This window comes from Eurypyga helias, unplaced genomic scaffold, assembly GCF_000690775.1.
Source record: "Eurypyga helias isolate BGI_N326 unplaced genomic scaffold, ASM69077v1 scaffold36776, whole genome shotgun sequence".
Classification (NCBI taxonomy): Eukaryota; Metazoa; Chordata; class Aves; order Eurypygiformes; family Eurypygidae; genus Eurypyga; species Eurypyga helias.
In genome coordinates, this window is record NW_010257890.1 from 1 (window position 1) to 27,062 (window position 27,062).

General features: G+C 43.8%; 1 protein-coding gene across 1 annotated transcript in view; it reads right to left on the minus strand.

The window, feature by feature from the left end:
- Window positions 1-414: 414 nt before the first annotated feature.
- FBXO11 (F-box protein 11) overlaps window positions 415-27,062 on the minus strand; it is a 37,985-nt gene continuing 11,337 nt past the window's right edge. Inside the window, exons 7-22 of the mRNA XM_010154188.1 lie at window positions 23,488-23,594; window positions 23,278-23,389; window positions 18,104-18,210; window positions 17,881-18,018; window positions 9,418-9,635; window positions 9,012-9,097; window positions 8,836-8,930; window positions 6,919-7,041; window positions 6,723-6,808; window positions 6,299-6,375; window positions 6,056-6,199; window positions 4,765-4,875; window positions 3,528-3,635; window positions 2,311-2,419; window positions 1,873-1,971; window positions 415-1,788 (exon numbers count right to left, since the gene is read on the minus strand). Coding sequence (XP_010152490.1) covers window positions 1,659-1,788; window positions 1,873-1,971; window positions 2,311-2,419; window positions 3,528-3,635; window positions 4,765-4,875; window positions 6,056-6,199; window positions 6,299-6,375; window positions 6,723-6,808; window positions 6,919-7,041; window positions 8,836-8,930; window positions 9,012-9,097; window positions 9,418-9,635; window positions 17,881-18,018; window positions 18,104-18,210; window positions 23,278-23,389; window positions 23,488-23,594 — 1,850 coding nt within the window. The 3' untranslated portion in view covers window positions 415-1,658. The remainder of the gene's footprint in view (window positions 1,789-1,872; window positions 1,972-2,310; window positions 2,420-3,527; window positions 3,636-4,764; window positions 4,876-6,055; window positions 6,200-6,298; window positions 6,376-6,722; window positions 6,809-6,918; window positions 7,042-8,835; window positions 8,931-9,011; window positions 9,098-9,417; window positions 9,636-17,880; window positions 18,019-18,103; window positions 18,211-23,277; window positions 23,390-23,487; window positions 23,595-27,062) is intronic.

A 27,062-nucleotide genomic window follows, 5' to 3' on the forward strand; every position in this document is an offset into this window, starting at 1 on the left:
GAAGGAGTTTGAGAAAGCGACCGTCGCCCTGAGAGTATTTAGGTAAGGCCGCGGCTCGCGGGTTGCACGTTGTGCCGCCTCCGTTCGGAGTCCGGGCCGTGGCTTTGCTCGTGGGCAGAGGGGGCAGTCTGACACAGGCGGGAGGGAGGGAAGGCCTCGGGCCCCACTAGGGGAGGGCGGTAGTTTAAGCCTCGGGCCAACGCATGGGGCAAGAGCTCGGGGCGGGCAGTGAGCCGAGCCAAATGGAAGGACGCCCAGAGGAGCCCAGTGCCGATGTCGCCGTTCCCCTTAGGTACCTGTGCCGGGTGGTGGACGGCGCCACCGACGACGCCCGTGCTGTCCAGAAACTTACCGCGATGATCGACCGTCTCTGAGGACGCAGGTGCTTTGTCAGAAAGGCGGTATCAGACAACGTTATGCTCTAATAAACTTTATTTTTTAAAAATGACCATTTTTCCATTGTCTTTCCTAGGAAATTAAACCCTTTAATTCTTACCTACCTTCTACATAATGGTTATTGAGTACTCCACAATATATTAAGTCTAGATGTTATGGTACATGCATACACTTTCAGGCTGTTGATTACCCACTGTCACCAATACACATAAATGGAAAAAAAGCTATGAAACTGTAGAGGGCTGTAGATATACTTGTCTCAGCTTCATCAGAGCAGGAAACTGCTGCGATTTCCAGCAGGTTACGTTAAGTAATGTCCAGACTGTTCAAAAAAAACTATGAACAGAGTAAAGTACAAGACTGTTTTGAGGAGACTTTCTACCGTGTACTTGAAAACCTGGTAACATCTCACTGACGAACTCGGGCGGGGGGTACTTTGTCTGATAGTGCATCCGAGGCTAGGAAGTCTCGTTAAAACACTCGCTTTCCGTTTCGCTTTCGGCCGGGTGGTTTGAGTACAGGCTATTGCTGGGGCCGGGGAAGGAGATTATTCTAACTTCAGAGGAGACCAGAAAAATTGCTGGATATAATTTAAGATTAGTGTTTTCTCTTTCATAGAAAGAACGTACATACTGGGACATGAGTACAGTTACAGCAAGTCTAGGTGTGCTAACAAAACAGGACACATTCAAGTACAATAAGAGTTGGGGTTTTTTTTTTTTGCTTGAAATTAGAAACAAACTACATGAGATTAAAGCATTAAAATCATATTTCTCAATCTGAATAAATGTTAAAAAATCAAAAGAAATGCAGAAGTGCTAGCTCACTTTTTTTTTTTGTCTTTACCATGTTACAAAAGCAATTGGTACCCATGTCCATAAAGGCAGCAACAAAGAATGCTGCTTGTCTACAGAATAGTACTACTGCAAATCGGACTGCGTTTCAATGCTACTCGTAAAAACACCAGCCTTCAGAAGTTGGTATCTGTACAAAATTGCAGTTTATTTGTCTTCACTTCTGTCCCTTCAGAGTCTCTGTTTACACAGTAATGCTAGAACGCCCAGTTCTGTTATCCTGAGTCAACATATTGCCACTTTCTTTTTTGGTAGGTTGAGCTCCATAGTGTCAACACCTCACACATCCGCTTTAGCACAGTCTCTTTCTGCAGAAATGGGCAAGTATAACTTCCTCCAAAAAAAAAAAAAAAAGGGGGTTTAACAGTTATGGTATTAGAATGGCAGGGCTTTATTTCTGAAAGAAACTCAGTTGTGCTGTAATGTATTGGATTCTATAGGCGGAGCAGAGTCATATAGTGTATCTGTGTCGTGCGTAGGCTCTCCCGCAAGCGTACAGGGGTTCGACAGCGTTCCAGCACCACAGTCACAGAAAAACCTAGGGGGAGAGAGAGAGAGAGCCCTTGAGCTTCCGCTCCCCTCGCGCTGTCGGAAGCGCTCGACAGGCTCCCCCGACACGTACCTATCGTGCCTGATGAACTCCACGTCGTGTCCTTGATGGCACTTCTTGATGCAGTTCACGCAGATGGCGTTGCGGTCTGTGGTGTTACAGGTGTGACACCTGCAGGGAAGTGGGGGGCGTTAGGCCGAGCGGAGACGGGGGGCATGGCCCTCGAAGGCCGTGCACGGGCCTGAGCAACTCGAGGGCCGTGCGCAAGCTGGGGCAGGCTGTTGGCCGCTCGTTCAGACAAGGCCGTCCTGTGCAACCCCTCGGGCTCAGGCGCACAGTGCCGGCACGTTCTCCTCAAGCCCACGGGAAATTCGAGGCACTGGGAACCGGCTGAACCAGAGGACACGTTCGTGTGTCAAGGGGCACGGGGCAGCCGTTTTCAGGGCCTCGCTAGAGGAGAGACGGCGCCAATTTGCAACCCTTGCTGTGGGGAGGGAAAGAACTGGTTACCTGTAGAAGTCGTGCATCGGGTAGCTGGTGTAGCTGGATATCTTGTACAGGCACTGGCCTCTGCTGACAGCTTTTTCTATGGCGTCTTGATTGTTCATGATCTTGTTATCTGGTGGGGGAAGGGAGAAAGCCAAGAACTAATCACACCTGACTCGGGGTGCTCGAGCAGACTGCCCCCCCCCACCCTCTTTAAGAGCCAAGCCCGCTAGAACAGCTGGCTCCATGCCTGCGCTTCAGCCTGGCGTTTCAGCGTACGGAAGCCTCGGTGCTGGTTACCGGGCAGAGGCCCAGCCGGTGCGGCGCATTGCCTGAAACACCCACCCGGCCTTCGTTCAAGTCCCTGCCACCAACGAAGGTTAGAGAAACCAGCCTGCCTGCCAGGCTCGGGCCTTCTGCTGGGGGGTCTGAAACCCCAATGCTCGTGCTCAAAAAGGTGGCTCCTGCCAGCACAAGGGAAGCGGGAACTAGCCGCCTCCAGCGTTGAGACGCTGTGCCCGAGGCATGGCGAATGCCATAATCCCCAATTCCTGCTCACCCCCTGCATCGCCTGCCAAGCCTCGGAGCGCACCTCAACCCCGTTCTGCCTGCGCCCCGCAGCACCGCAGCCCGCACACCCGGGAGCCGGTGACGTGGTGCAAGGAACGACAGGCTGGAAAGCGCTGCCGGGTGGGTGAAACCCCCGCAAACGGCAGCACCTGCTTCCCGCAGTAACCTCCCGGAGCTGCCTGGCCTTCCAACCAACCCTCTCCTCCCCGAGGATCGTGTCTCACACACACTTCCCACCACACGTGGGAATCATGTTCCCATACAGCAACTGCTGCCGTTTTCTGAAAAAAACTGATTTGGGACTGAATATTCCTGTTTTCTGATCCGCCAAGCCATGGTTCTTCACCGGGCACTTCAGGTAGGTGACAAGAGACTTTCCGCTGTGCTGACTCAGAACTGGAATTTGAGATGGGCCGAGGACCAGAAACCAGTTCAGAAATAGTTCTGAGACAGAGGAGCTAATGACAGAGTTTCCCACCATATCACGTTACCCTTGAAAGCGTCTGGCTGTCTAAGGAACCTCCCATCGCTCGGCTTAGTTACAACTCACCTTCAGGTGGTACCAAACCTGAGCCAAACCCGGAAAAAACCAGGTACGACAAACCCCCAAAGCAGCACCCAACCAAAACACGCGCAGAGGGAAGGAGCAGCCGAGAAGGGCGCGGGCTCACCTTTCATAGTGACATTGACACCGGACGCTAGAAATAAACCTCCGAAGCGGTTGTTGAAAATCTGATTGCCTTCTAATGTTGCGGTCGCGTGGTTGGTTATTTCAATGCCTTTGTTGGGTCGGGGAAAGAGAGAGAAGAGAGGGAAAGGTAAATCCCGAGTGATGGTGCGTTTGAACCCCCGTCATGAACTGCAGACTGGTAATTTTTTTTTTTTTTTTAAACCGTCATAAACTCGGGGGAAAAAGGAAAACGATGCTGCAATCTGCCACACAACCGGTCCCACTGCGGCTGTTGAGCCCTGTCAAGGAGCTGGAGCTGGCCTGCAGGCCTGCTGGTAGCAACAGGACACCGCGAGGTTATCTGGCAGCAGGACGGTGCTGCCATCAGGTGCTGCCAAGGGGGACACGATTTTTGGATGCTTAAAGCTGTCGTCTTCACGCACGTTTGAGAGTTCTTGTGCACATACCGTACCCTTTTTACAGTATCTTTCAAAAAAGAGAGTTCTCAAGTTGGGCACCTAAAATTCCTTTCTTTAAATCTCAGCTTTTATGAGTAACCCCGTGTCTTCCAAGTCACTCATCCAGGACTGCTCTTGACAGCAACCTATCCTTCCCCCCCACCCCTCCAACATCACCTTTAGAGGCTCTTCCCAGAACACCTGCTTCTTCTGAAAAGACAGACGGGAGACAGCTCAAGAAGGCAGTTTTGGTTGGAATGGAATGAAGGCAAAACGTACGGAACGGCGATCATTAAACAGTACATGGCACAAAAATCCCCATTAAACGTCCTTTCTCCCTCCGGGAGTCAGAAATGCTCACTTCAATAGTTTTACAAGTTGGTGGAGTGAGAAAAAGTTAAACTTGAGGTGCGACTCAAATCTCTCAACTGTGTATTTGCTCTGTTTCCTCGGTTTTAAGGCAGCGATCTAACACGCAAACCAGCATCCAGCACAGCAGCTATAAATCCGTCCCAGACAACTTCATCAATTACTTCTAGAATGGAAAAATGAAAAAGCATTTCACTGAAAAACGAGGGTGTTTTTCAGCATGCTACTAATTCCAGAGACTGCTGTAAAGATATCCTGGCTACAATTCCCAATGCTCAGGTGAATACACTGACGGACATCCCAACCTCTGTCAAAACGTCTCAATGCTGCGGGGTAAAGAAACTCCGTCAGCCTTGTGAAGAGCTGACGCGAAGCTCCAGCGCTTCGAAACTGGGTTTAAATGGCACAAACCTGCGGCAAATCCATCAAATATTCGGTTTTTCCTTAGCACGGGGTGGCTGTTGGTGCTGATCAGGACACCGGCTTGAGCGTTCCTGAAGATATCGTTCTCTTCCAGAAGACCTAGGGCAGACCAGCGCAGACGACACTTCAGCCCCTCGCCGACATCTCCTGACCGGTAACCATTCGTCCTGCTAAACCCGTCCCTTTGGGGAGCGCCCACCAACAGTACCCAAGCTGCCACAGAAGTTTAAAGTCATCCTCAGCGTAGAGTTGTGTGTTTTTTCAGCGCACAGCACAGGAACTGGGGCCGTAGGCACCGTCACAGAAAAGTCCACTCTACTCTTGGGGAAGCACTAAGGCTTTTCACTTCCCAAAATCTTCTTCCGTTTTTCCTAACTTCCTTTGGTTCCTGTCTCCTAAAACAAGCAGCCTGCCCAAGCAAAGCCTAACTGGCGTTTGCGACTGCAGGAGAGGATTCCTTTAACACGCTTAACCTCAAGCTCGTTTGCAGCAAGTGATTATCCACCAAACATGGGGAGGTGCTATGCCAGCAGGACACCAACAGCTGGGGGTTTGAGAGGAGGACCACTTCTAAATTTATGAGTACACAAGAGATTCAAAGAATCATGGAATCAGAATGGTTTGGGTTGGAAGGGCCCTTACCATCCAGTTCCAACCCCCCTGCCATGGGCAGGGACCCCTTCCACTAGACCAGGTTGCTCAAAGCCTCTTCCAGCCTGGCCTTGAACGCTTCCAGGGATGGGGCATCCACAGCTTCTCTGGGCAGCCTGTTCCAGTGCCTCACCACCCTCTCTGGGAAGAACTTCTTCCTGATATCCAATCTCAACCTCCCCACTTTCAGTTTAAACCCACCACCCCCTGTCCTGTCACTACAGATACACCTTCCTTCAGGGTCTGCCTGTTTTTCTCCCCCAAGTCTTTGCCACCGGCAGAGCCTGAACTGTTTGGGCGCAGGATTTCGGGTGCATGACTTGAATCCAACACTGCCTTTCAGTCAAGTGGCAAAGCCTACAAAGCAGATGGGATAAAAGGACTGTCCTAAGCAGCAATCTAACAGTCATCTTGGATGAGATTAATTACTCCTCTGCCTCCCATGGATTTCAGAATTACTGATGTAATTAAGGCTAAAAAGCATCAGTGTATGTTGGTTATTAACTATTTTATTAGTTCGGAAGACAAGAGCTGGGTTTCTAAAGAGCACTTTAAAAAGGACAGTGCTTCACCTGAAATTAAACTTACCCACAATATTCACTGTATGCCAGTAAGGGAAAAAACCTACCTCTTCCTCCGTTAAATATACAGATGCCTCCATCTCTTCCATCATGGATTTTATTTCTTCTTAGTGTAGGATTACTGTCTGTTTTAATCCATACGCCAGCCATTGCATTATCAAAGATTTCATTGTCTTCTATAAACCCAAGCCCTGAAATTGAAGGAAGGGTGGAAAGAAACAAAATCAAAAAGGATCAGAGATAACATTGCAGAACATAAACTGTGGATAAACGCGAGAAGGCAAACCCACCGGAATTGTAGACAAGAATACCACCGTTCTGACCACCCCAGATCTTGTTGCGTCTAATTTTAGGGTTGCTTCCAGTTCTAGAGAGAAATGTAAGCGAAGAAGGCGTTTAGAGCAGTTTACTGTCTCCCAAGGCCAAACGTCCAGCAGTGCCCCTGCAGAAGTGCCCAACAGACCTCACTGCTTGCAAATCTCACGGGGACACGGTTACTTCCAGACATGCAAACATACTTCAGCTTTACAGACTTCAAGGGACACACATTCTAGTCAACAGCCAGGCTGTACCAGTGAGAGCTTTCTTGCAAGTGGAAGCGGTATTCAGACATCACTGGGTTTCAAAACCAGTTATTTTTAGAAACAAAACAAGAAAGGAACGAGCACAAAACGAGCTGCGGCTGCTCCGACACAAAATCAGAACACATTTTACCTTATCTGAACCCCTGAGTACATGTGATTATAGATGTCGTTGTCTTCTAACACGCCGTGTCCATTGTCATAAAAATAAACCCCAACCTAACGCATCAAGAGTTACATTATTAGTTCCAGAGTAATAAAGTATAAAACCATAGAACTTTCTTCTTCATGTCCCCCTCCCCGGCCTTGCGACCGCAGCGAAAACTCACCTGCTTCCCACTGTGTATTCTGTTTCTCCTCAGGACTGGAGTGCTCCCTGTTGTCACCCAGACTCCAGCCAAAGTATTGCTGTAAACCTCGTTTTCCTCGATCACGCCTTGTCCTTTTTCATGCTAAATACAAGACAATTTAAGAGTTGAGAAACCCTGCTACCTGCTAACGCTGTTTTGTCTGGCTGCACCCATCCCTCCCCAACACCTTTTATGGTAGCAAAGTCATTCTTCTCTATCCCAGTACATATTTCCCCCACACCTCTTGGTTTGAAGTAAGAATACATCATGATCCTGAGTGTTTGCCGTGAAATGAAGACCACTCTGCAGGCAAATCATTGTATTTCGAGGCTCTGCAGTAGTTTTTGCAAACCTCTGCTTGGCGGAAGAGGTACCTCCCCGGTGCCAGGCAGTCGGATAAAGGCTGTAGCACCTGGCACGTCAACCTACACCCAGCCCTGTCCACCACACTGACCAAAAACTGGCACGGCCTCTTCAGGGAACTATTTACCCCATGTCTGCGCTTAAAAGTAAAGGGACAGCAGCCTTGGTCAGGGTAAGCTGTTCCGGTTCAGTTTACAGAGCGAACGGATGGAGCTGCACACTCGCAGCAGGAGTGGAGCATTTTTGGCAGCAAGATAGGCAAGCACTTCCCAAACCCCGGCACTGCTTGAGGGAGCCTGACAGCTCTTTCAGCTCCATTAGCAGAGCCCTTGTGCACGCTGGAGATTTGCTTTATTCCTCCCTTTTACAATGCACAGGCATACAGCAATTGCAATGTCTATCATCCTGAAGGCAAAAGAAACGATATTTATGGAGGTCAGTGGTAAACACATCACACGCCAAAAAAACAGAACAGATTCCCTTTTTTTTTTTTTTTTTTTTTAAATAATGATAACTACTGTGCAAACTGAGCCTGCAACAAGCTTTTATCCAAGAAATGGTCATCTATCCCATTTTAAATTTTTTACTCTGGAATAGAAATAATTTACTGACATTCTTAACAGCCTTCATCCTTTAAATATCAGCACCAGCTTGAGTCTACTGCAATTAACCTCGTTTATAATGTAAGAAATTCAGTCACTGTAGGTACAGTCTAATGTTTCACATAGCGCACCCTTTTCCAAGGTTTATGGAAAGAGCAAACAGGTCAGCATGCCTGTCCGCAGGCTGTGCTAGGTTCAGCCAGGAGAGAGTTAACTCTCTTTACCGTGGCTGCTGGGAAGCTGTTCCTGGATGCAGAGAGCAGCACTGATGAGTTCTCAGCTGACGCTGGGGAGTGCATGCACTGAATTCAAGGTCTTTCTTCGGATCCTGCAGCTGCATTCCCAGCTCTCGCTGTCTCGCTACAGGCAGGGCTGGGACACACAGTTCAGGCACCTGGCCCAAACTGACCAAGGGAGTGTTTCATTCCATAGTACGTCATGCTGGGGGCAGAGGCGAGGAGGGGGTCCGGTCGCCATTACTCTCTCCCTTACTCTCTCTTGTTCGCTCCCGTACACTTGCTAATCCTCACCCTGACTCCTGCGTTAGCTGGCTCGTTCGTGAGGGAGTTGGCGGGTTTGCTTAGTTTTCCCGGGCTGCTATCGCTGATGGGGTTTGCTTGAAGTCTGCTGTGGCAGCGCTCAGGCTGTGGCCCTCGGGTTCTCTGGGTCTGACTCTCACTACTCAGTATTTTGTTCTGCATTGGTCAGTGGGTGGTGAGGAATTGTATCATATTGTATCATATGTTTTATTTACTATTGTTTTAATTATTTATTAGTAATAGTACTTGTATATATTGATTTAGATTTAATTAGTAAATAGCTCTTATCTCAATTTTACGAGCTTCCTTATTTCTTTTTTTCTCCATTTGTGAAAGCGGCTTCGTGGTATTTTGCTAGCCAGAGTTAAACCACGACAGCAGGTCATACTTACTACGTAAATTCCACCGTGTTGACCATCATGAATCTTGTTGTGTCGAACTATGGGACAGCTGTTTGTTCGAATCTGGATTCCTGCTAATGCGTTACCTGTTAACAAAAACGTTATTTAATGCAACTTACATAGTCATTTTTCTCAGCGTTCAAGTTGTAAAAAGCAAACTGGCTTACCGTAAATGTCGTTTCCTTCAATAAGGCCTCTTCCGTCACCGAAGATATAAACACCACCTTGATTCCCATTAAAAATTGCGTTGCCCCTAAGAAACAAAAGTGGCCATATTACAACGCCATTATAACCCACTGTGCCATGCCGTACGGTGTTTGTAGCGCCTGGGACCGTGCAACGCTCAGGTGTAAAATACAGGATTCTTGCACTTCGGCTTTTTGAGAAACACACACCTCCGAGTACACACACAGACTGAGAATGCAGTTCAGCAGAACACCGGCAGCGATTTCATTCTTACATCTCCAGGAGTATTCACAGTTCATTACAAATAAATGAAATAAACCTGCACTTTCCCCATCCCCCTCCAATCTCCCCTTCTCAGCAGTAAAGTGACAATGAGGAAAATGGTACCTTATTGTTGGGTCGCTGTTTGAGGTAATCCAAACACCTGCAAAATTGTTTGCATAGATTTTGTTCTCTATGAATTGTCCTCTTCCTTTTTCATGAACATAGATCCCTCCAGTCTGGCCGTGATGGATTTCACACCGAACCACCGTAGGATTGGCATAGGCTTTCACTTCAAAACCCGCTATCCTGTTTCTGTGTATGTTGCAGCTTTCAAAATAACCCTTAGAGCACAAAACATGCAGTTTCCTGTAAAAGGTCTTTTTTTCAAACGCAGGCTATTCCGTTCCCTCCCTCCCCTCTAAATACAACCCTCATTTAAAAGGAAACAGTACCCAAACTGACACTGTATCAGTACTTCTACAGCTAATTAAGACAGCTACTGCCACTATAGATTGTTTTTCTCCCCAAAACATAAAATACTGTTTCAAAGACGCTGTGTTTGCATTGCTACTTATTACTACACATGGAATGCCAAGAAAAAATGGCACCTCTGGATACAGCATTGAATATCAGGTTTCCTTAGCGGCTCCCATGGATCAGACTCCTCAAGAAGGCCATAAAGCCCACCGGTCCCATATGAAAAGGACAGTGGTATGGAGAAGGCTACCTACTTATTTTCAGGCCCGGAACCATGTACATTTGGTAAGAATATGATTTATTTGGGAAGAAGTGTCCTAAATTTCTTTGAAATAACTGGTCATAATACGTATGTATGAATGTGGGAGAGGAGTAATTGGTCTGAGTAGCCAACTGGTAAACGCCACTCCCCCCTCCCCTGTTTTCCAACAGCACACACTTCCACTGAGACACTGCACTAGCAGCAGCGGGCCTACAACAAAACCGCATTCAAACAAAAGCTTTATCAGCACTGTAGCTATGGAAAAAAGACAGAATCAAAAGACATTCCACAAAGCCATCCCAGGCACGCTGCTTCCGCTGTGCCAACGAGCACTGGCGTAACAGCACAACGAGCTGCTCCACCAGAAATTCACCTGCCCAGTGAGTTGTCCAATTCTAGTTCATCCCAGGGCCGTGCAAAGCAACCACGTCAGTCCTTCCCCAGCACTTTTTATGACACAGTTTTAGAACATTAAAATACTAACATACTAAAACATACTAAAATTCAACCTAGTCTTTGAGGTGAACTTTTAATGGTGTTATATGCCCATTTTGAACAACTGAAAGAGAGGGAGCATCTCTTATTGGAGACAGTAGACAATCGCCAAGCAACATGTTTTAATTCATGGATGGCTCGGATGCAAACTCTTGGAAGCTCTAACCCAGAGTATCCAGTAGGCAGCTGCAAGTGGGCCAAACTAAAACCAGAGCACGCGACATTCAGGGCAGCACCTGCCGCTGACAAACCACCACAACTGCGCCGTCCCTCACGTCCAAGAGCACATGGTTGAATGGTAACGTGAACTAATCTTCGTTTATTCTTTCCTCCTGGCTGCCTCTGTGCTCTGCACAGCCATGGATAGTATAAACTACCCATGTGACTCCAGCTTTAGTTTTAGCAGTATCAGCCCTCATCAGTCAAAAGATGACCTGTTCAATGAACTGGTAACAGGTAGACAGGTACAACATCTTACCTGAAAGGAAAGGGGCCCAACTTTCTCTGAGCTGACACCCTCACTGGCACCTCATCCAAGAACTGTTTCACTGTTGTGTTACTTAAGTAAGTCTTAATCTTCTTAATGGGCTATATAACTTCAATTAAAACACTACATGTTCTGATATCTTTTTAATTATTTCACACAACTTCCCTTAGAGTCCCAAGTATGCGGCAACTACAGCAACACGATGAAGGGAAGCTTCATCACTGCCCTTTCAGATGCCAGGTAAAGGTGCAAACAAGAGTCGTTACTGTGCAGTCAGTGAGATCTTCAGGAAGCTCTGTTATTCAACAGTAAGGGAATTTTGGTACAAAATGCTTTTAATTCTTGAAGGCAATACCATACACTGTGTAGCTTGTTTGGAAATGAATGGAAGTGAAAGAGAAGGCTCCTTCATCTCTGCCTGTGTCCCACTGGATATACTAACACGCAGTTTCAGAGAGGAACAGAAGAGGTACCAGTAGATTAATTGAACTCTGCCCACTACACCCTAGAAGACCATAACATCGCTTGACAGCAGAGAACGTGTCATTTCTTCAAAAAGTAGAAAATGGAACCTTCAAAATAACTGCTCTTCTACTGCCTCGTAAAAAGTAGGACCGCTGATTCAGAAGAAACCGAGAATTTGCTGTAAGCCTCTGAAGGAAGCGTGCTCCTCAAAGGGGATAGAAGAAAACAATAATCGACATCTCAGATTCCCTTATAAGGCTGACTGCTGGGTCAGAAAGTCAAGGCTTTCTGCTAGGTAAGATCCCACAGCATTTTATAAAGAGAAACTGCACGAGACAGTCAAGTCCGCCCCAAGCAGAGTCAGCTGAAGCTGAACTGCTGACGTCGAGCTGGCGCAGTGAAACCCAGGGCATTTCTGCACTTGCCGAGCCCCTGCCTGAACACCACCTGTGTGCCCAATTACCAAACCAAACTCCGTAAAACCGACCCGATTGCTTTGCAGAAACGCGTTCTTCTACAGTTCCGAGCCACCCCCTCATTCCCAGACTGCCCACTCCCCATACCCTTCTCCCTTGAGACCAACAACTTGTTTGGCCCATGTTCACCCCCTAGGAAGAAGGGCTAACCTTATCCCAAGGCCTATAGGATGCCCGCAGGCAGTCCCCGATAGCTATTCTAGAACAAGCCACCAACAGCACTCCCCTTCGAAAGGCACTGCTGTGCCTCGGAACCACATCCTCCCAAAGCCACCTTCAAGGGACGAGCTTCTGAATCCCAAGAAATCACATATGGGTTCAGACAACACTTGCTTCTTGGAAAGTTAACAAGGAAATGGTGTCTCTAAGTATGGAGTTAGATGATCTATTGTGCACTAGTCCTGTTCTGCACCCCAAGCCAGTAAAAACCCTGAGTAATGCCAGCTCCAGGTGTAACCAGTACCACCACCAGACACGGCCTGTTCCTTTCGTACACCGCTGTCCAGCAGCACACACGGGCTGCTCAACCTGCAGCTCCTAAGCTCCGTCCAGCTGCTGGGCAGCTCAAGCCCAGATCCTTCATGGACACTCTGCCAGGTGGCTATTAAGGTCAGGCAGGTCAGCCACTCCTCTGCACAGAGGGACCGCAAGGGTTGTATTGCCTCCCTCTCCTTCTAAGAATGATTTTCAAGCATGCTGGGTATTCTACTTGTGTTCTGCCACGGTTTCTGGTTACAATCCATCAGCTCGCAGCACAAGAACCTGGAGGACGCAGCACCTGGCAGTGCCAGGATTGCTTAGCAAGAAAAAAAGTGATTACTAGGGAAAAGCAAATAAGGGATGCATGTGGAAAAAATAAAACCCCACAATCTTACACAAAAACACCAAGTGTGGAGACTCCAAATACCTTAGCAGCAACCTTCTGCTTGAAAAATCCTAAAGGCTAGAAGGTAGCTCTCTACACCAAATGTACCTACAACACCAGGCAAACCATTAGCTGTGGGCACCAGATGACGGCTACAGTGCTGGCAGGAGTGGGCAAGAACACGCCGCTGCATCCTGCTAAGATCTGAGCAGAGAAGGCAATCGCCAACGGACAACTCCATGGTAACGGTCATGTTGGCGTTCCCCAGAGTGCAGAAAAAGGTGATGGGATGAAAAGTTGGGTTCCTGCACAGGCCGGCAAGCTTGGAAGACTTTTTACATCAAGATTACCTCGGTCATTGAACTTGGGTTTGGTGGTTTGGGTTTTTTTCTTTCTTTCTGCTTTTTATCTAGTCTAATGAATACCGCTTTGAAATACATTAGGGTTAAAACTTGTAACTGATGGGGTTTTGTTCACTGCTTTTCTTCTCAGAGGAATTTTTTCCCCACGTATTTCTAAAAGGGCTTTTTTTCTTTCTGTCTCAGATCACAACATTACAGAAACACAGAGGTATTTCATGTATTGTTTGAACAATACAGGTTATTTTTTTAAAAGAAGAGACCTGTACAATGTTTACACATCCTAAATACTTACTGACACTTGCATTCCCAACAGGGTAACAAAACACAAAAACACATGAGACCAAGATGGAAAGAAATGAAGTGCTAAGGAGTATCTGACCCTGTATCAACTTAATTAAATAGGAGTATTAAGTGTGACAGACAGCATCAAAAAAAGCATTTAAAAAAATCTGCCTCCCAAAGCCTGGAATGGTCTTTACTTGAGAGCTGGTGGATTTTATAAAAATCCAAATGCAGCATAAAGAAAACCACATTCAAGATGCAAAACAAACCCCTTATTTTTAGTGCGCAGGAAAAATTTGCTGTTGCAGCAAAAGGCCAACTGAGTTTTTTATGCAGTCTGTACAGAAACTGGCATAAGCTTCATTTGTATTTTTTGGACTTTATATATACACTTCTTGAAAACTATCTGATTTGTATTATTTAGAACACTGAGCTGCCAACCAGTCACAATCATCCCGCTCAGACGCACGCTGCTACCCTTTACTGTCATCCAAAAGAAAAAAAGCAGCAGTGCTACATTTCTCAGTTGGGAGCAACAAAAATACAGACTGTTACACCTCGATATCAGCTTTAAACTATAAAAACCATGCTTTTTCTTGCAGTAAATTGGAACTTAACTGCTGTTTGCATACAACTACTAAATGCAATTTATGGCAAATGTCTGGTAACTCGCCTGAGGCAACTGGCAAGAGAGGTCAGCGTACGGCACTGAGGGCTGCCAACGCCGAGCTGCATTCTTCATGCCTGCTTGCTGAACACTTGGCACAAGCACCAAGGCAAACGTCAGAATGCAGCCAGCTTAGAAATAGGAGGTTAAGTTTCTACAAGTATCAAAACACAAAGAACAGTCTGAGAGCACGAAACTGAAAAACAAAGCACTCTTGAACCTTTTAGAGCCAGCGCTCCAGCACAGAAACCCACGGGAAAAGAACGTGTAAGGTAGGAATTCAGCACTGGAATGTACTTATCCCACTTCAGCCACAAGCAAGGTAAAAAAAAAAAAAACATATCCAAAAATAGCAGAAGGGAAGGAAGAGAGTGAACACAGAAAATCCATGGATTTGTTTAGGTATGTGGGATTTGTATGCGAAAGATACCATGTCACTGAGAGTGTGAATATTGCCAGTGATGTCATTTCATCAACTGTCTCACCGGCATGATGCGGAACGGAGGACACTACCCAAAGCGGACGTCGAGATGGAAAGCGGGAGGGGGGAGAAATCTTTCAAAGGAGTTTATGACTAAGAAGCATTTCAATAATATTTGCAGCTGAGGTAAGTATTATTCACATGTTCTCTTTAATGTGCCAGGGTTTCCTTTCAACAAGAAAACTGTATTTCTATTCCATTTTGCTTGTGATACCGCACCGATCACAGCACTGGAACAGGCACTGCTCTGGTAAGAAAACAAATCAAATACACTTTTATTTAAAATTAATCAAGTTAATTCAGCCTGGCTTTTTAATCTTCTTAATATTTCAATACTCTTGTGTTTAATATTTCTGTTTCAGTAGTTAAAGGAGAAGCAGCTCCTAGCCAGACTCTGCAATTAACCCTCAAGCCTCCATCTCCCCTCCAGGAGTTAGGGAAGCACTCTCCTTTACCAGCTTCTCTCCAGCTGACGTCACTTCACTACAGGTTACTGAGCCTGCTTAAGTCTTGGAGGGATGTATGGATATACGTATCCACTGAGGCGGATTAGGAGTGCTTATACAATATGTTAATACAGCTTAGACAAGGCAGTGGCAGTATCCAAACAATGAGATAATACAAAACAAAGACATAACATCTTAAGTTTTCCACCACTCTTTGCAAGATGGCTGAACAACTACAGACACAGAATCTAGAGAATATAAAATGATGTAAGGAAATCCATCAGAAGACTGCTAGAAGGGCAATCTTGCCCAGCACAGGACAAATATGCTCCTTAGGATGTAACTGAGAGAGTGGAGAAGAGGCACCTAACAGAGCAGAATCCCACCACGTTTGACCTTCCGTTGGTAAGCAGATGTTACGCCAAGAGCAAAACCAGCAGCGCTCCGTGACCTCTTTAGCTTCGACTGAGACCAGGAAACTGCAAATCCGACAGCCACAACTAGCACTGCATTGCTCCTTTACTCCTACCTCCCAGCGACTTGGGTGGAAAGGAGAAAGGCCTCACCGGTTTCTATCCACAGTGGATTTTCTGTTAATACTATTTCCAACACCCATCAAGAGCCTGACCAGATGTGGGTTAGAACTAAAGCAACAGAACAAGTACTTACAAGGGAAGGAAGATACTCTATCAAAGGGAAAAATAATCCACACTAAGTGACCTTAAAGTCACCCAATCAGGGATCAGAATACAGACCTTCAAAAACTAGCTCCTTCTCCTCTCCCTCCTACCCATGATAAAACTACATGGGTGTTAATTCTGCAAGCTTGCTACATTGTGCATCAGCTATAACTGCATTAATCATTCATCAAAATTATGGAAATTTTTTTCCCCAAAGAAATGTCTTATTATGAGAGAATTATTTTATTCAATAGGCATCTGAGACTTGCTCAACAGTCCCCCAACACATAACACACAGCGTAGAGGATCCTCACGTAGTAGTTCAGTAGGAAAATGAAGGCAATTTACTACCTGATTTAATAAACATTTTATTTAGGAATAAGATTACTTTAAAAAGGGCAACCATAGTTTCCTTGGAGTAAGCACTGAGTCAGTCTAAGTCAGAAATTAATGCTTACTGTAGTTAGAACATACTAAATTTGGGGGGTGGGGGTGTGTGTGTGACAGCAAGATGAAATACATGAGAGAAAGGGAAGGAAGAGTGGTTCCAAAGGTCAGAAGACAAGTGAGAAAACTGAACTGAGAAAACAGAGGTCCAGTCTATACCCAAGCTATATCTGCAAAAGCGTGACTTGGGACTCATCTTTCCCAGCTAGGCAAAGTCATTGGTACCTATCACTTGCTTTTTCACAAGTATTTTCCACAAGTACTATTTACCTTTCTCAGGGACTAAGGAAGATCTATCTACCAGCAAGACCACTACTTGGATGGTAAGGGACATTTACTTAGAAGAACATCCGTGGCTGTAAAGTACCAGGTCTAATGAGGGTCCTCCTGCCAAACAACAGGCCTAGCACGTATTTAGCCGTAGCTGGGCAAGACACATGTCAGGTCGTGAGGCTAGGAACAAAGCGGATGGAGGGAACACGCACTAGTATCCCACAGAACACAGAACACCCACTGGTTTGGCTGACCTCATTCTTCAGCAACGTTCTGGAATCAGGTCTGTTACAGAGAGGCTTTCGTTACAGCAGCAGCACAGCACTGGAGAAGAAGTTCCTATTTACCTACAGCACCTTTAAAAACACAGGTCCCAAAGCAACCGACTACCTGGTTTATTATGCCCTGTTACCAAAGTTACAGGCAACCTGTGTCCTGCAGTATCCAATGCCTACGGCAAGATAACCAAATTCTGTGGTATCCTTATGAAGGCAAGAAGGAATCTGAAATCACGTTGATTTTGAATCTGAAATCACTCCATCTGACACTGAGCAGCACTGACTTCAGCACCCCATGTTTAGCTGACATTTAGTTGACCACACTCTGATCACATTTTGTACTTCTTTTTACGTGTGTAATTTTAAGAGCAACTAGAAGAAACCTTTTGCCAGCTGGGGGGGGAGGAACTGGGACCCTGTCATTCAAGTTGGAAAAACAATGGTTTGGCCCTGTTCGGAAGTCTGTTTGTTTACTAAAACAAATCAGCAAATAATCATCTTTCATTTCAGTGGGAAAAGCCCATTCTGTTTATTTCCAGGGCTATGCAAACTCATTACCGTTACTTTACATGTAGATGGAAGTTATCACCTTCCTCCCACAGAAACGTTTTTATGAAAGGACTGAATCCTAAAATGAAATTCTGTGTTAAAATTCCACAACTAACTCCATGCTAGAAAAGTCCTCTTCCCAGAAAAGTTGGACATACCCTGTTTCAGAAACTTAACATTAAGTTAAGACTTAACTGATTAAGTCTCCCCAGAGCATTATATTTAATTTTAAAATCTTCCAGCACCTTATTTTTAATTCTGTTTCAAAGGAAAAAGAATGAAGCAATAGTGTAAATGTAAGCCTACCATTTACATCCCATTTCAAGAGGTACTTTTTCACTGCAACATAATTCAATGTAACGGGCTGCCAATCAACTGCAAAAAAGCTTGCTTAAACCTCTTTCAGCTAAAATTGTCTTGAAAGCGCTGCTGCCCACTGAAGGGCAAGAGAAGAACAGTAGGCATATTTTAAAATATCTGTTTGCATGTAAAAAGCATGGTTTTTTAAACACATCTTCAATGACAGGCAAAATTTGAAGACATTAGGTATGCAGCATCTATATTTCTTTATTCAGAAGCAAACATATACATTACCATGCCATGGTCAAAAGTGAAAACACCAACATCACGTCCATGGTGAATGTGGTTCCGTCTGATAATGGGATTTCCATGGTTTTTAACCCAAATCCCTGCTAACGCATTATTGGAGATCTCATTGTCCTCATATATTCCCTGGGAAATAAAAATGGAAATTAAGACAGGAATAAAGAACAGTATACAATTTTATCAAAGCAAAGAGATTGATATCGAAGGATACCTGCGCGTGGTCTGTAATGTAAAGCCCAACGTTTTCACAGTCGCTGATGTTGCAGTGTTTAATAGTAGGACAAGCTCCCTGGCCACTAACACATACTGCAGAGCCAACTGGAAGAAAACAGTACAGTTACCATAGCTTCAAAGCATAGTGTATTTATAAATAGTCTGGCAGTGCTCTTGCAAGAAAAGTTAGCGTGGACTGATATTTAAAAAAATATTTGGAGTGCAGAGTGCCAAAGTACTGCAAGCCACGGGCAGAAAAACACTAACGTCATCGTTCTGCAGATGCAAAAAACGAGGTAGGAGTTGCTTTAGTATCTCTCTGCTGAGGTCATGCAGCTGTGTATGACTGCCAGAACAGACAACAGTTTATAGAATAGTTCATGTTTATGAAAGCTCTCGTTTATTTCCCTGTGTTAGGCCCACTGTATACTGACTGTTCTCTGCAGACAAAGGACAAGAGAAATATAATAAAATTCTGTGGTAATTACTGCCTTATTTTATTTCTCTTTAAATTTCATAAGCCAGTGCTTCAAAGAGCCCAAACCAATAATAATTTTGGAGCATGCAAAGACACACTGTCTAACTGAAGATGAGCAGGAGACAAACAGCACGACGCTGAGTACAGAACTACACACCAGCAGCCAACAGGTCTCTTCCCAGCTGAATTACAGAGCTCCTTGCTGGATTTCAGCTACCACACCACCACCCAGAAAGCCAACTCTCAGGCAGCTACGACCTCAGACTACTCAGGACTTGAGCAGATCAGCTCGACTCCCTGAATTCCCCGAAGGATGAAAACATGAAATTGTGCAGCCACCAAAAATCAACAGCAGATTCACAGTGATTTCAGGAAGGTAAGATCTCATCTCAGGGTACGTGGCTTACGTAACGCTCACCTTACCTGCAATTAAGCATCACTAAAAAAGCAAGCCGGTACATGCCCTGTTACTAAGCCTTCACATTACCTTCCAGCACAGCACCACAAAGACTATACTTTAATAATTCATGGACTCATTTACAGAGGGTTTTTTTTTTTTTTAATCCTAAAGAAATTATTTTGATTGTCTATTCTGACCTTATGAATAATACAGACTATAATAATACCCTGAATTAATTCCTGCTTCAATTCTAGTAGCAGGAACTTCAGCATGCATATCTTTTAAAAACACATTTAATTCCGATTCGAGTATTTCTAACAACTGAGAAACCGCCATGAAGCCCATTAGCTGGTTACAGAGTTGTTACTCTGCTCATTTCCACTTTTAACGTCTCATCTGAATTCCTCCAGCTCCAGCACCCAGTTCCTGGTTCCCTTTACACCACTGTACGCCATACCCAACACATGCACGCGCTTAGTGCGAGCCATTCAGCCTTCTCCTCGGTAAGGTAAAAAACAGTGGTCTGTGTGTTTTTCATTATAACTGATTTTTTTCTACTTTATCTTTTAGGACTTTTCATTGAATGGTTTCTAAATTTTCAACATGTTGCTATGGAAACCAGGAAAAAGCACTTTATTCTGAAGCAGGACCAAGCAGAGGCGTAATACAGCCCCTCTACTTCTGCTCAACACTCCCACAGGTGTAACTAAGGATCACGTTAGTGCTTTTGGCCACCCAACTACACGAGGGCTCCTATTCAACTGTTTACCCACAGGGACGCTTCTAAGTTTTTCCCAGGAATCCAGCTTCCCAGGATAGAGGTTTATCACTTAAACCTAGGAACCAAAGCAAGAGGTGTGTGTCTAACTTTGCACTTGTCCACGCTACTGTGAATACTGTCCGAGAGCCCACTTCCAAGAACCATACTGTGAATACTGTCCGAGAGCCCATCCTCATTATCGATATCATCCTAAGTCTTCACTGTCCACAACACCAATATGCATTTTATTTCTTCTCTGCAAGCTATTGATAAAGTGGCTTGAATTCAAGAAGTCATCCTTGACAGAGCCACAAAAAAAGCCATTCATAGTCACCCTACAAGTTGTTTTTCATCTATTTAATGTGTGCTTTGGCAATTCTGTAAAATCCTACTGGTTTAAGGCACTGCAGGGTGAAGTTAACTATTTTTTCAAGAATCTGTGTAATTATGCCAGGACCACCACCACCTTTTAGCCAAAGGAATTAATCAAAAATGCTGACAGTGTGATGCAACCATTACAACTTTCTGTAAATACACATTCATTTTCTTCAATAATAAATTTAAAATTCTTGATTGACCAAACCTCCGCATTTCCTATCTCGTTATTCTACCCAGGACCAACAGGCAGTACTACTTCCCATTCTCCAGCCTGTTCAGTCTCCCTGTCCCCTCCTCCCCAGGGAAATACACCACCCCATCCAGGTTTCAAGTTCCTGTCAACACATAATAGGAGACCACAAGATTTCTTGGCCAGCTCTTTTTCAACTCCTGCATGATTTTAGAATGTCTATTTTTATAGCTGTTTAACCTCAGCCACGGTTACTGTCAAGAGTGGAAGGTACTTCATTAGCCCTCTAGGGTATGAGCACATTTATCATTCCTGCCTATTCTCATTAAATATGGAGCAAAACTTACACAACACTTTGCCACTCAAATTCTTCTGTATCTATGATGGATCAGCATCGCTGCTAAAACTCCCTTTGTTCCCCAAATTAAGATGCAATCACTGCCTCTTCCAGAGAGATTTTATATCTTGTCATGTTTCACAAGTGGTTTGGGGTTTTTTTGGGGGAGAGGGTGAGAGGGGGTATTTTGCTGGGATGTTTGCATTTTGGAGGGGGGTTGTGTGTGTTTCCCAGTGTTTTCTGCAATTCCTGGTTTCCTTCTTTATATTAACTGTTAATAACTTCTCATCTATTGTATTTCATAATTGCTATCCCTCCCCCTTGCTGTACCTCTTTTGGTGATACTGAGGAACTGTGGATTTTTGGGAACCCACTGTGATGTGCTACAGGCACACCTCTATCACGTTTTGCTGAGCAATCTTTATTCTGATGCACTTCACTGGACTTCTTTACTGATTCTGTGAGACTGGTCCTTTTAGAGTACCAAGCACATGTATTACCAGTTTAGGCTTTATTTTGTTTACTCAGAATAGAGTGATTGCACACACTTAAGCAACATTTATAAAAAATAAGGCATGCTGCCATCCCCTTCTTGTATTAGTCCTCACCTGGATGGATAAATCAGGTTTCCTCTACAATGGATGCAATAGAACCTCTAGACTCAGGATCTTGCCTTTTATACTTTATTTTAAAATATTTCAAAGATACTTTGGACTGGCAGCAAGAGACCCCCAGCTTAAATCACTGGCACTTACACAGCTCCCACCTTTACATAATACATACATGAGGAACTTCACATGTGACATAATGTAGAAATACGCTTTAATGCAATTAGGAAATCTACACAAAGGGTATCAAGCATGTGGAAAGAGGATTTTGAATGCTTATGGATCAATATTTTGGAGATGTCATTGACTTGGAAACAGTAAATGCCTTTCCTGGCAGACTGCCATTCTTCCTCCCTTTTACATACTCTCAGGACTTCTGAGTAGGTTATAGTACGGCTTCACAGGATTAAAGGAGTCAATACAAATTAATAATCGATAAGTGATGATAGTACACTCTACAGTCTCCAAAATCGACCAGAAATTTTAACTTTAGAGAAGCAACAATACAATGCAGCAAAACTTCAACAATTCACACTACTGAAAGGGCAAAAGTCCAAAATTCTCAGAAACAGTCTTCCATTATGAAAAGTGGTCATGAAAAAATTATCAAAGCTTAATTTTAATAAACAATTTCCACAAAAACATCAAGACCTACTAGCTTATCTATAAACACATTTCGATATGAAGCCATGCAGCTCTTCAAACTACTTTTATAACCGACTGAATGTGCTCCAAGAAACGAATCTAATTCCTCTCATTTGTTATCAGGGTCCCCAACACTGACACACAGAAACTTGCAGAACATATTTTCTTCAACCACTTCAATTTCCCAGAATGTAGCATTAAACAAAGAACACATGATACTGAGAGCAGCTAGCTGTCCTTTGTTCCTCTTTTTTTCATTTTTAACACTTCTACATATTGGCTGATACGTCTCCAATAAAACAGATGGCGATGCAAAGCGCGGAGCTGCCTTGACCAAAAGGGAAGTAGTGTTCCATAGCCCAAAACCTCCAAGAAGGAGCCTATCTTCCTCTACAAAGTGCAGACAAGGGTCCTTCCACCATTACAATTCCCTGCAGAATTCCTTCCTCCATAGTCTGTAGCAAAGAAGTGTAGTCTTTATACCTAGTTGAAGATCTCCTTGTTTCCTCGCCTTCACGATGAACCACCTTTATGCTCAGCCTGCTGTGTAGATCCATTCAAATTCACTAGCTGAACTTAGGTATAGGAAGTCATACTGCCATTTCCATGCAAAGACTCCATGCCTGAATTCTCCTGTACCTCTTCTTTCTGACTCCAACTCGTTTTCACCAGCTTGTGTTCAAACACATTACACTTGCCATGTGTTGTGTCTAGTCATTGCGAACTGCCACGTCTTCCTGCCAATGACTGTGAACTGCCATCTGACTCCATGCTTCCACTGTCCCTGATCCTTTCTTTCCTGAACCCAGACTACCAATGTTTCCCAATTCAGGCCCTATAGATTCCTCATTATCTCTGATGGTGAAATGAGCCTTTAACTTTCCACACAATGACTTCCTTCTGCCTGTAGGGCTAGGAACTCATAGTTTGAGCACATCAAATCATTCCACTCTTGACCAGAAAGTGAACTTAGCTCAGCAGCTACAGCTAATGCCTGTTTTAATTCCATCAATCCCAATGCTGCGTATTGCAATTAACCTAATGCAAAGTCTCATGTATGCCCCTCTCAAATGACCTCTCCTGCCAGCTACAACTATAGATACCAAAACCAGGTAAGTTTCTATAAACTGTCACTTTTCAGGTTTTAAACTAACAAGTCCAAACTGATCCAAACAGAAGACCAAGTATGCATTAATACAAAGGTCTTGGGCACAAAGTAAGAATGCCATTTCAAGGCAAGTAAGGCTTGCAGAGCTGTATTAAACACCTGCATCAAAAAATGAAATATGCCAATAGTGATCATACTCAATTTGTACCTGGTTAGTTTAGTAACTTTAAGCAGTGTGTTAATTTCAAACAATAAAAAGCCCACTAACCCGTACAAGTACTTCGAATAATGCAGTGATCTATAATTGGACTGCAGTTCACGGTAATCTCTAAGCAGTGGTGTGCATTGTGGTGCTGAGCAGATTTGTCATCAGGGTTGAACTGAAAAAGGAAGACAACACAGAAATGTAGTATGTATTTAATCACTCAGGTACTAAAATTCAATTATTAAAAGCTCTGCCCAAGTTTGAGAGTCTTACCCTGATTGTCATATATCCAACATAGGCATCTTCAGAACCCTCCATAAAAACGAAGGTGGAATCTCTAGTGTTTTCTATTATAACTTTATCTGCTACTTTTCCAGGTGCTGTAAAAAAAGAAGTTTATTAGGTCTTAAGTTTATGCCAGTGGGAAAAAAAAAAAAAAATCCTCAAAAGGCTTAGAGAAAACTGTTCAAAGCAACAATCGTAAATGAACACTATTTGGCTAGTAAATAGTCTGGCACATAAATAGTCTTCATGTCAGAAGAATCTTAAAAAAAGAAAATTTCAAAGACAATGAAGAAAGTAGTCTTTACCTAAAACAACCTTGTACCAATTTAATATGCAGTACCATGACAAAAATCTTCTCTTGTCAAGAGCTAGCTTTTGATTACTACTTATTCAGAACCGAATTAGAAGTTTATACATGGATTCCAGTGTAGAGACACTGTAATTCTGTTACTAAGTACGATTTATTTTGGAATTCTAAACCCTTTTATTAAAGCTAAATACATACATTCCATCACTAATTTGAATCAATTTAAGCAACGGCTTAGTAATCTGTTCATGACCTATGAGTGACCTCCCACTTCTCAAATGTAAGATTCAGAGTTTTAAATGGATATCCTCATTACTCTTTCGAGGAAAATCTTATAAAATTAGACTGAGCTACGCTTCTGAAAGTATGTACAGATTTCAAAACTGTCTGTCTGCAAATTCCCATAAGCTGCAATTTGATTTCCTGTGTTAACAGGAAGGCTGTGCTCTATTATCTACCCTTAATCCATGGAAGGAGATGTTTACATTGGAATGGCAGCAGCCAGCAGAGGGAGCACACATTAAAAGAGTCTTACACTGGTATGAATTCAGCGATAATCACAAGCAGGACAGTGTGTCCGATTCAAAACTGCACCTTAATTAGGCTTATCAGAAGTAGTCTTCCTCAAAACACAAAATGTAAATATGGAAGATTCACATGTTATAGCAGATAATCTGGTAACAATTTCAAAGCTATTTCAAACCATTCCCAACTCCAGACACAAACGTGAGCAGATATTTGCCCTAGATTCTGTATGTGATTGAAGAGTCTATGCAGAGGATTTCTCACGAGCAGATCTTTCTTTCTGTTGTGTGTTGACACTAGTGCAGACAAGTGGTATGTCCTGTTCTTTATCACTCAGGCAGAAAGGTGCCAGTCAGAATGAAGCAACATTTACATCATCTTGTTCTCACTATCTAAAAGCCAGATCTCTGCTGTCATTATTGCAGAGCTGCAAATATTTTAAGGTAGCCTAGCTCTTCTTCATACCACTACTTACACCTAGTACTAGATAACAACTACAAGAGGCTTTGATGAGGACGTATGTCACCATACCAGGCCACAGAAAAAATACGCTGTAGCACTTCTATATAATTAACTGATCTTCTGCCGCGGTGCAAACGCACTGGCATACATGATACATCAGTACACTTCAGCGTCTGAGAAAGAATGGCACCATGGTACTGCGGGTGAACCAAAACCAGAAAAATACCTGGAGCCCTTAGCGGGAAATAGAAAGAACCAGAGATCGAGATCAGATTTGTGTCCCCCTCTTAGGAGGGCAAGGAAAAAATGCACTTCACATTGGATGCTCTGAGCCCCTACCAAACCAAGAGCAGGGAGGCTTGTGGAAATGTGCTTGGTGGAGGTGTCTGCCATGCTCTTGGATGATCTTCTCTACAGACACCTCCTTCCTCTCAGCACAACACCTGCTTTACAGGTCTCAGTTTGGGAGGTTCCTGAATGCCCATTATGGAACATATCAGTTAGTAGGACCACTGCATTTAGATCCCCCCCGCCCCTCAGGAGATGGCTGAAGGGGGAAGGGGACGTGCTCAAGCACTGGCTTCATTCCAAATTCATTAAACAAATCCTACTGAATCTCTGCAAAAGAATCATTCAGAGAAATATCTCTATATCAGCTTTTGACTTAGACCAGTTTAGAAGAGAAAAGCCAATATAAAAAAAAAGGGCCACTAATTTTATAATCAAGCAACACATAGCTCCCAAGATAAAGAATTAGAAATTAACTGGATATTGCCTCAAAGTTCTTTTACTCCTCAAAATGAATAAAACAATTTCACTTTTCAGTGCACTGATAGAAATATTACCAGATTCTGCAAGAAATAATTGTGACCCCGTTTAATCGTATCTGGCAAAAAACGGCAAAGGCCCTTTTAGATCTTGCAGTTTGCAAAACCTACAGCGAAGAACACAGCTCTAAACTAGTCTGAAGCATAATTTTCAATTCAAAGATGCAGAATGGGTACTTAAAGAAGAGTTCAGGCCTGTGAAAGTTCTGACACTCAAAAATCAAAAAATATCCAATTATGACAGCCTTTACATTTTAGATTTTTCTACCCTCAAAATTATTATAATTCTTCATTTTACTAATATTTTTTCTTGATGGGAAAATCCTTTGATAAATAATATGCAAGTGAAAAAAAGGATTAAGCCAAATGGAAAGCAGAGGGAAAAAATAAAAGCTGTTTCTCCTAAAATACAGGAAAACACATTCAGTGAAGATTCTCCAATCAGGACACATGCCTACACAACTGCAGAAACTCAGCTATTAAGACAAGAGGCTTCGTGTCTTGACGAGCACTCAGCAGAAGGCTTGTATTCCTGCAGTAATTCAACACTCTCCCCAAACCTGGAAAACAGAATTCTTTTAAGATATTCATCGATATTTCTGTCCATTGAACCAGGTGCATCAACTTCTCACAGGACCTCTACTCTTGCTTCTCACTGGACAGTTCAGGTTAAGCCACAACACTAGGAACACCTCCAAAGGCTTCCTTCGGAACCTGACTCCTGGATTTAAGGAAAGAAATAAATAACCCCAAAATCAAACAGAACAACAAACCTGGAATATCAGGCATTATCTCTGTAAGTATATTTTGCTTATATGAGAAAGCAGAAAGTTCTTGAAAGCTCAAGGTATGTAAAGCTGCTTCTCTAGTGACGCTGTGCTTCTTCAGAAGTTAGCAGAAGAAACTATTAAAGAAATTTGAGTAGAACTGCAGAGAGATTTGGTGCTGCCTTAATCCTGCCATTCTGAAAAGCATGCCAGACTGAACAGAGAAGAGGTAGTTCTCCAAGGCTTAGTGGTTCACTTTAATTTGTTTTCTTTTCCAGACAAATGAAAATTGACTCCCTCTACAATGTCACTGACCATTCAGTGGAGAAAGTCTGAGGAAGTGAAGAGCTAGCAGTGCCAGAAACTGAAATATAAATACATCTAGCATTTCTGGATTCCTCTTGGGAGGTTTTGTTTCCCAAGACAGCTCTTCTGTTACAAAAATACACAACGCAGATTCTTCGCTTTTAAAGAGCTGTAGTTAAGATAACTGTTTTTTCTGAATAACTCTAATTCCAGTGGAAGGGAAAGCAGAGGCTCTTTCAAAACTTAAAAGGAGCCAGAGAACATGAGAAGTTTGAGCAGGTATTGAAGATGTCATTTCAAGTTTTGTGAAGTAATGGAGGAATTTTATATCTTAGGGCAGCACTGGATCCAGTTTCTTCTGGATTTGAA